Genomic DNA, 9866 nt, shown 5'->3' with positions numbered 1-9866 from the left:
GGGGGGGGGGGGGTGAGTGAAGCAACTGGGAAAGTGAGACATTACTATTCTACAGACTTGGAACTCACTGGCAAACAATAGTCTTGTCTTCCTTCATAGCTCTAACATGTAGCATGGTTTAGTTTAATGAAGGACAGAGAAAGCCCTAAGCAGCCCAGGAGCAAAGGAAAGGGACAAACAAATGGATGATGGCTAGTGACACTCACCAAGGGAGACATTTTCTGGCAGGATCAGAAAACAGTAATGGACATCAGGCACAGCTATAAACATTGTGTGTAAGATTTCACGCATGCAGCCTCTCATGTAGTCCTTTTTCGAAGCAAAAAGACCGATAAAGAGAGTGTTCAATGGTGTGTAACTTGATTTGGACGCCGCAGACAACCAGTCTTCCCAGCTGGCTGGGTCCACGCCGTCAACATTAGGGAAATCAAAAAACGTTGCATGTCCATATATCTCGTCATCTTCGTCAACCAAACAGATGGAAAAAACAGCTTTCTCACTACAAAGCAAATGGAAAGAAAAAGGTTGAAAGTAAAAGCAAATTTGACATAATTTCAGGGTGGTATAGAGAGAAAGACACACACGCACACACACACGCACACACAGCTAAATAAAGAAAAAAACAGGAACTTCTTACATGAAATTAAAAACATTGAGTTTCCCAAAATATTTCTCTGTATTAAGATCAATAAGTTTGAAGATGTTTGGGATATCAATAGATTCTGTACGTCGAACTGTTATCACTTTCGATTCACCGTTTGGTGACAAGATTGTTTTAGACATGTCGGATCACCAAATCAACAAATGGAGTTCTCCTGAAACTAAAGACATTTATAATTAATTATAATTAATTTCATCCATCCACCCATCTTCTTCACCTCCCACTATTCCTCTGTAGATTATTGGGGTAGAGTCCTCTAGCACCTCCTCCTCCAGAGGGTCCTATCGGAAGCATCCATCATTAGACTTTCCAACTGGATCTCGAGGTGTGACCAACTGAGACTCTGGATATTAGCCAACCAACTCCTCTCGGTCTACCCCACCACCTCACCACACCCTGTTGGTTGACTTGACTCGAAGAATGAATCTGGTGACTCTTTCCTGTGACATTCTAATCACATGTCAGTAGTAATGGTTCTGTAACCTCTCAATGCAGACTTGACCTGGGGACACTCCCTCATCTCCAAGCAATGCAGCCTGTTGAATAATGTTATTCCAGAGATTCTTCAGGGGAACCCTACTTTGGCCACTTATGTTCACAATTGCACTCAATTGTACATCGAAGCACAAGAAGTTGCAGCAGAGACAGTGAAACACATCTTGAGTTAAGTGATGGGAAAATCTTGAGATGAAGCTGAACTCTTTAGATTGACTAACAAGGCATTCTGGCAGACCATCTGCCAACTTTACAAGAAGAAGCCCTCTGCCACAGCTGCCATTAAGAACTCAACTGGAGTTCTTCTCTCTCCAGACAAGACCATCCTTGGAAGGTGGAGAGAGACTACTTGGTTGATCTCTTAAATAAAAACTTCTGGTAGACATAAGGAGCATCTGGAGGTAAATACTAGCCTCACCGAGGCAATGAAATGTGGCGAGGCTGCTGGGGAAGGTAGAATTCAGGCTGAGATGTTAAAAGTGTTAAATAGAGAAGATATTCTCTGTTTGATTCATGTGGCTTGGGCTTCTGGAAAGACACCAAAGCAATGGCAATCCAGGGTGATAATCCCAAGTTTTAATAAGGGAAACAAAAGAGAGTGAACGAATTATTGACGAGTCTCAATAATATGGCAGGTTTATATAATTAATTTACATAACTAAATACATATGTAATTAAATGGTAGCTAACGTAGGTGATGTAATGAGTGACAAATTTGTTTCATTAATTAATATTACAAAGAGAAAATAAGCGGATTATTGTTAAATTCTAGTTTATAAAGACAGGGGAGGCAACTCAGAAATTATGAAAGTGGATTAGAAATTGAATGTGGACAACAAGTAGGAAGCGAGTTCGATAATTAGTAATAGTGATATCTTTGGTTGTTTTGGTGTTATTAAGACCGCGGCGGCGGCACAACAAGTTTTAAAAGCACCAGCCAGAGCTGAGAAGACACATACACACACTTGTCTTTTACTTGGGTCAGGCTTTGGACTGTGGCCATGCTGGAGTACTGCCTTGAAGTATTTTGCCAAATTGCCCCCAGCAGTTATCATGCTTTTAAAAGCCTGGTACTTACTCTATCAGTCACCATTTGCCAAACCATTATGTTACAGGGACATCAATACACACACACACACACACACACAACAGTTTGAGACCCGTTAACGAAAAAAAAAACCCCAGCCTACTAGGTGTAAAAAAAAAAACGTGTAGAAAACGAATATGAAAAAAAATTGCGCAAACGAACGGGGTGAGGGTGGGGAGAGAAAATTCCTGAGATCCGATTTTTCCCTCATAACTTTCAGCAAAATGGAAAAATATATATTAGCGAAATTTTATAGAAATACCATTCAAATGGCACAAATTACGATTATAAAGAAATTTGTGGGGAAAATGTTTTTCCGAAGGGCTGGGGAGAAGACTGTAGGAAAGTTCACACGAACCGTTTTTTTTTTTCCTCGAAATTTTCAGGATCTAAGCGAGAATTTTTTGTTCACGGCAAACTAGAGTGAAATTGCATTTAGAAGTTCAAACACGTCACAGATTTGAAGTTTGTGTCTTCGTGTGTCTACATGTACGTACTCACGTAAGTATGTGCGTACGTACTCACGTAGGTACGTACCCACGTAAGTACGTACGTATATACATATATTTTCTTTTATTTTTTTATTAGTTTCAGTCATTTGAATGCGGCCATGCTGGAGCACCGCCTTTAGTCGAGCAAATCGACCACAGGACTTATTCTTTGTAAGCCTCGTACTTATTCTATCGGTCTCTTTTTGCCGAACCGCACTAGCACCGGTTGTCAAGCGCTGTTAGGGGGGGGAGGGACAAACACACACACACACACATACACGATGGGCTTCTTTCAGTTTCCGTCTACCAAATCACAAGGCTTTGGTCGGCCCGAGGCTATAGTAGAAGACACTTGCCCAAGGTGCCACGCAGTGGGACTGAACCGGGAACCACGCTGGAGAAGTTCTGTTAGAAACCTCACAGAGAATTTAATACAAAATATATAGAGAAGAAAAATCTGCAAATATTTGAAAATATTCTTACCTGATATAAAATAAAATATTGTTTACGAATATTATTAGTTGCTAGCGGAGTGTAACGGAACGTAACGAATTAAGCACGGTACAGAACGGACTATGACGGGATATAACGGAAGAAAAGACAAACTCTAAAAACAGATTTTATCAGAGAAATTAAACTGTTTCACTCGTTTCACAAATGAATGGAAACGAAATACTAAAAATGTCATTATAAACCTTGTTGCTAAGCAACAAAATCTTCCTAGGTTATCTCCCTTGACAATAAGCTCTGTCTCTGTCTCGTAAACAATGTTGTTTACGAAGAATTTGGTGATTTTGGGAGAAAATTTGTCACTCCTAGAATATCCTTGCTGTTTGAAAATAGTCCAAATCCGGCGGGGAGTTAAGAAGCGTTCCACGGGTGGTTGGAGAAGTTTCTGGAAGGTTCCATCTTGAATTTACTTTGTAACATGTCATAATACTCATTATACTCTCCGCAGGGGCACCTCATGGGAATAATTGAGTCGATATAGAGTTAAACGCGATAAACTAATGTGGCAATCCTTCGGTATTAGTAGACGACATTATTCATCCATACAACCTTCTCTCACGACATAGATAAAGAAGCTTGGCTGAAATAGAGGCTGAATGACATTGTCCCCTAATACCGATACTCAGGAGACCTATACCGAAGGATCGCCACTAGGGTTTCCCAAATGAGGTATCTCAGAATCCTAGGTCTCGAAGAGGTTGTTAAAGGTTCCATTCAATAGTAAGAATTATAATTTGTTTGGTTTGAGGAAAAAAGAAAAAGAAATAAAGTGAGAAAACATTAATGAAAGAGAAAGACCAAGATTAATAAGGATATTTTTTATGTTGCAATTCCGTAGTCATGGAGACATTTCCTAAAAGTAACAAAGTTGAGAAATGACGTGTACACACGATATTACACACACACACACACACACATAACGATGGCAAAAAAAGCGACGAGTTCTCGTATCATAGTCTGAGTTTCATTTGGTTGAACCCTTTAACATATAAACGGCAAAACAAAGCAGGTTGAGTCTGTTTATATAAAAAAAAATATATACATGTGTGTGTGTCTATGTATGTATGCGTATGCGCAGCATGGGTGTGTGGTAATAAACTTGCTTCCCAACCACATAGTTCCAGGTTCAGTTCTACTACGTGGCACCTTGGGAAGGTATCTTCTACTATAGCCTCGGGCCGACCAAAGCCTTGTGAGTGGATTAGGTGGACGGAAACTGAAAGAAGCCCGTCATATATATATATATATATATATATATATATATGCAAACTTCTTACCACACAGCTAATAAAAACTAGGTTCCGTGAATATCCTGTTATTATCAGCCCTAACCTTCCCAACCATCATCTAAACGTTACAGAGGTTCAAAGTCGTTAGCACATCGTAGAAATGCATTGAGGATTTATTCAGAACTCTTTACGTGTTCGGAATCCAACTTTAATGTTCCTCTCTTCGAAGCTGTTAAAGCATCAGTGAAATGCTGGGTAGACTTGTGCGGTATATACCTACAACGCATTCGAGATATCAATAAAATTATCCTTTCTATTATAGGCACAAGACCTGAAGTTTGGGGGGAAGGAGACTAGTTGATTACATCCACCTCAGAATTTCACTGGTACTTAATTTATCGACCCCGAAAGGATGAAAGGCAAATACCTCGGCGGAATTTGAACACAGAACGTAGCGACGGGCGAAATACCGCCAAGCATATCGTCCAGCGTGCTAACGGCTCTGCCAGCTCACCGCCTTGGACATCAATAAAATTGTGAAAGGAAAACATAATCCAAGGGAAATAACTCATGATTCAAACGTTATCTCCCCTGTCAGTTCTCGTCCCTATTACGGACAGCGAGGTGAAAATCGGTCTGATATTAAACCACATTGATCTGGTTACCGATTACTGATTAGCTCTCGGTAGACTGAACCAATGTGAGACTATGTGGTTTTTATGAATAGCCAAATCTCCTTCATATCAGACACTAGCATTTGGGGAATGGGACACCACTGTAATATGGTTTTAGATACACAGTTTGGAGTAAAAATAGACAGGAAGGTTTGGCCCTAAACGACAAACATGGAGACAGTCGCCAATGTATAATCAAATTGTCGTTCCACTGTCAAGTTTTGTCAAATATAAAAAAATACAGAGGTGGAAGAGGAACAAAGTTGATAAGGGATAAGTATATTGCTTTTAAATTTTGACACAAGGCCAGCAATTTTAGGGGAGGGGTTAAGTCACATTGATCCCCAATGCTCAGCTGGTACTTAAGAGTTTAATCAATCAAATTAATTCCAGTACTTACTTTTTTAAGGCCTTGGACCTTCTCTATCAGGCTTTTTTGCTGAACAACTAAGACACACAAATATAAACAAACCGACACCATTTGTCAAGCAGTAGTGCAGGGCAAACACTATATGTACATATATCATCATCTTCATCATTCAACGTCTGCTTTCCACATGAGTGGAACTGGTAGGTCAGTGAGCAGCACCAGGTTCCAGTCTGATTTGGCAGAGTTTCTATGGCTGGATACTAATACCAACCACCATAAGAGTGTAATGGGTGCTTTTTACATGCCACCAGCATCAGCCAGGACTATGGTTTCACTTGGCTCGACAAGTCTGTCCCTCACACACACACACACACACACAATGGGCTTCTCCCAGTTTCTGTATATCCAAATCCACTCACAAAGCCTTGACAAGCCTCCGTGGCTGTAAAACAGTTGGTCAAAGGACCATGCAGTGGGACTGACTCTTGACCAATGTCGTTGATGAACAAACTTCTTAGCACACAACGTAGAGAAGAAAATAAAGAAAGCAATTGAGTGTCTATAATTATAGAAGCATAGATTTTATTTCAACCAGAGGACATTTATAAATAAAAAAAACACAAGCGAATACAATAGAGTTTTGTTGTGAAATTACATTTTTTTCTTGCATGATCATTGTTTGGTGCTTAGAGTTGCAAGTGATCAACTACAGCTTAAATCTCCACAGAATAGGTCAAGCTCTCAGATTTAAACTAGAGGAAATGGTGACTTGTCAAAATCCAATTTTTGTGGGGTGGGGGTGTTTTGTTTTTTTTCTTTTTTTGGTTTCAAATGAAAAGGAAAAAAAAAAGTAAACAAAGAAACAAAAGAAATATTTAAAGACTTTTCAATGTTTTTGTGTAATTAAATACAAAATTTGTTTCTAATTCTCAAATATATATACATACATATATACACACATACACACACACTTATACATATACACACACATCTATTTACACACACATGTTACATGTAAATATGTGTGAATATATATACATATATGTCTGTCTGTTTGTAAATACATGTATATTGTATATATGTGCAAGTATATATGTGTGTGAATATATATATATATATATATATATATGTGTATATATATATTTATATATAAATATATACCAACAGAGTCCCTTCACCAAAGTTACTAAATGCGGTGAAGAAATTAACAGAAGGAGAAAGAAAAAAAACCCCTAAAATCATACAGAAAGGAAGATTACTGTCAGATAGTAGTGGTGGTGGTGGTGGTGGTGGTGGTGGTGGTGGTGGTTGTGGTGGTGTTGTAATCAGCTCAGCTATGTTGTTGTTCTTGTTACTGTTGTCATAGTAGTAGAAGTAGTAATAGCAGTTTGTTGCTGTTATTTGTAGTTTAACAAACAGAAAGAAATAACTGAAACATTTTTGCATGGAAAAATAAGAAAGTTGTTATTGGAGTTGGGGGGATAGATCTAAGGAGGTCTATTATACTGTGAATTCTTTGGGCAGCAAGCCGAGATTGTGAAGACAAACAATAGCGGCTTTGGCACGGCCTGTCTTCTTGCTGTTGCTTGAAGTGGTCGGTTGGTATGTGATGTTGTTGACAGAAACCTGAAATAATAAAGAACAGAAAAAGGAAAAGTGGTTTACTATCACTAAACAACAAGTGATTTTAGCATTTTTGCTGGCAAATACAAGATGTGCGTTTTTTAATGTTTTTTAATTTATCAAAAGATCGTCCTGAGTCTATTGCAACTGTATCGCAGATGGGGGGACTGAGTTTCGTAGATTCAGGTGCTGGATGGGCATGAGTCCACGAGGTACAATAATAAAATAACATAAACAAGCCAAAATATCAGCCTGTTAGTGCTAACTTGAAGGCTCATGGCCCAGTAGCTAGAGCATTGGGCTCACAATCATGAGGCAGTGAGTTCAATTTCCAGGCGATGCTGTGTGTTGTATTCCTGAGCAAGACATTTTATTTCATGTTGCTCCAGTTCACTCAACTGGTGCCAAGCTGTATCGGTCCCTTTGCCTTTCCCTTGGATAATATTGGGGGAAGCTGGTACGCATGGGTGATTGCTGGTCTTCCATAAAACAACCTTGCCTGGACTTGTACCTTGGAGGGGAACTTTCTAGGTGCAATCCGATGGTCATTCACGACCAGAGGGAGTCTTAATCCTTTTACCCATTAGCAATACCTTATGAAAAATTGCTTAGTATGTCAGTAGTTTATCATCTCAATATACCTCCTTCCCCAGCATATTATATAAGCCACACCGGATATGCATCTTAACATTATTTAATACCTGTGTTGCCTTTAGAAAACATTTCTATTAACTAAGTGAAAAATTCTCCTAGAAAGATGAGAGGAATGTTAAATTTTCATCCATCGATAATGATGTGGTAGTGTGGGTGATCGTAGTGAATATAAGGGGGATGCTTACCTTGTATTTAAAAGTCTTTTTGTGGTCGGGGCCCCTCTCTTCAATCTGCTGGAATATCGGAGCACCCCACTTTAATTTGTTGCTTAGTTCAACCAAAGCAGAGACAGGATGTTTACCTGACGATAATAAACACATTTCATTAATTTTAGCTTGAATTTAAAAAATACAAAAATAGGGGGGGAAAAAAAGTGAGACAATTGTAAAAAGCAACAAATTTTGGAAGAAGAGGAAGAGTGGAATCTGATCAACCTGTGTCCAATATCTATCGCATTACTTAATATAGGCACAGGTGTAGCTGTGTGGTAAGAAGTTTGCTTCCCAACCACATGGTTCTGGGTTCAGGCCCACTGCATGATACTTTAGGCAAGTGTCTTCTAATGATATCATCATCATCATCGTTTAACATATGTTTTCCATGATGGAATGGGTTGGGTGGTTTGACTAGAGAGGGCCAGCTGGGGAGCTGTCCAGACTCCAATTGTCTGTTGTGGTATGGTTTCTCCGGCTGGGATACCCTTCCTAACACGCCAACCACATAACAGAGTGAGCTGGGTGTTATTTATGTGCCACTGGCATGAGTGCATTTTACGTGGCACCGACACCTGTAAAAGACAAGCCTGTATGTATGGAAGACAGCGATTTTACTTAGCTTGGCACATCTCAAGTACAGCAAAATGCCACAACTCCTGGAAATCTATGTGTGAAGGAATGCATAAATTTGAAATGTTTATAACAGCTTGTTGTCTACATTGTTGGATAGGTAATTGTATTTTGAAACTTACACATACGAGTGTATGTGTGTGTGTGTATTGTAGTGATGCCATACATATATAATCAAAAGAACATTGTCAAGTTCAGCCAAATGGTCAGTGAGGTGGCTTCATCCAGCCAGGCGATCAGTGAGACCACAATCCATCCAACTAGATGGTCAGTTAGTCAAAGTGGTAAGTAAAGAAAAACAAAAGCATAAATACCTGAAATGTGTTTAGCCAGTTCTACAGCTTGAGATTTCTTTGGATCTTCACCATGTGATGTGAGACCTAAGGGAGTAGAAAGGGACAGGTTTGTAGCATGATGGACACAACATGCCAGCACAAAACACCCCCAGCTACACACACTCCACACTCTAGCCCTGTCAATCAACCCCTTCCCTGCAAATACCACAACTCAGTTATATCATCTCCTGTTAAACAACATCCGCACTACATCATTCACTGCCCTCCCCCACCAACAAAAAATCTCAACTACACCACCACTTCCATCAACTACTTCCTCCACAACAATATGACATCTATGTCAAATACCCTCAACACCTGAGGTACATCACCCACCCACTTCCACATCACCCCTACCCGCACACACCAAAAATCGCGACCACACTTCTTACCTTTGCGGTCAATTTTCACATTGACAATGATGGGTTCTGTTGGTCCTTTGCTGTTCTTGCCGAGTCCTTCCCCTTCGCGCCAACCCATCTTCTGTAGTAAGTGCATACCTATGCCACCTTTAACAGGAGCAGCATTGATTATTTGTTGCTGGAATGAACAACACCACACAGCATGGACATTAGCTGGTCAACAACTGATGGACGCTCAATACACAACAGACACACACACACATTAATTGGTCAACATACATGTCTATTAAATACTGTGTACTTGTATATATTACAGCAATATATTTGTTAATGGACCTCAAAGCAGACACCATTTCAAATAATAAACGAGAGGTGTATATATCATATATAATCACCATTTTAATGATGTACATGGAAACTAAATATTATAAGGGAAGTAGAAATAAATGATGGCTAATATTTCTAAGTTCACAATTCAGAAGTATCATATCAGAAATATATATATATATATATATATATATATATATATA

General features: G+C 39.3%; 2 protein-coding genes across 3 annotated transcripts in view; both read right to left on the bottom strand.

Annotated features, from left to right (window-relative positions):
* The window catches only part of LOC106879241 (cilia- and flagella-associated protein 61), a 29424-nt gene extending 25359 nt beyond the window's left edge, over positions 1-4065 (bottom strand). Inside the window, exons 1-3 of the mRNA XM_014928730.2 lie at positions 3218-4065; positions 638-821; positions 207-499 (exon numbers count right to left, since the gene is read on the bottom strand). Coding sequence (XP_014784216.1) covers positions 207-499; positions 638-783 — 439 coding nt within the window. The 5' untranslated portion in view covers positions 784-821; positions 3218-4065. The remainder of the gene's footprint in view (positions 1-206; positions 500-637; positions 822-3217) is intronic.
* Positions 4066-6077: 2012 nt separating this feature from the next.
* LOC106879242 (protein Son) overlaps positions 6078-9866 on the bottom strand; it is an 8761-nt gene continuing 4972 nt past the window's right edge. For both annotated transcript variants that reach the window (XM_014928731.2, XM_014928732.2), the window contains 4 exons: positions 9367-9514; positions 8954-9019; positions 7980-8095; positions 6078-7143 (listed from right to left, as the gene is read on the bottom strand). In XM_014928731.2, the coding sequence (XP_014784217.1) occupies positions 7018-7143; positions 7980-8095; positions 8954-9019; positions 9367-9514 (456 nt within the window). In that variant the 3' untranslated portion in view covers positions 6078-7017. The remainder of the gene's footprint in view (positions 7144-7979; positions 8096-8953; positions 9020-9366; positions 9515-9866) is intronic.

The sequence above is a fragment of the Octopus bimaculoides genome, chromosome 15, assembly GCF_001194135.2.
Source record: "Octopus bimaculoides isolate UCB-OBI-ISO-001 chromosome 15, ASM119413v2, whole genome shotgun sequence".
NCBI classification, from domain to species: Eukaryota; Metazoa; Mollusca; class Cephalopoda; order Octopoda; family Octopodidae; genus Octopus; species Octopus bimaculoides.
The sequence above is the reverse complement of the archived record's forward strand: the minus strand, read 5'-3'. Positions and strand labels throughout refer to the sequence as shown.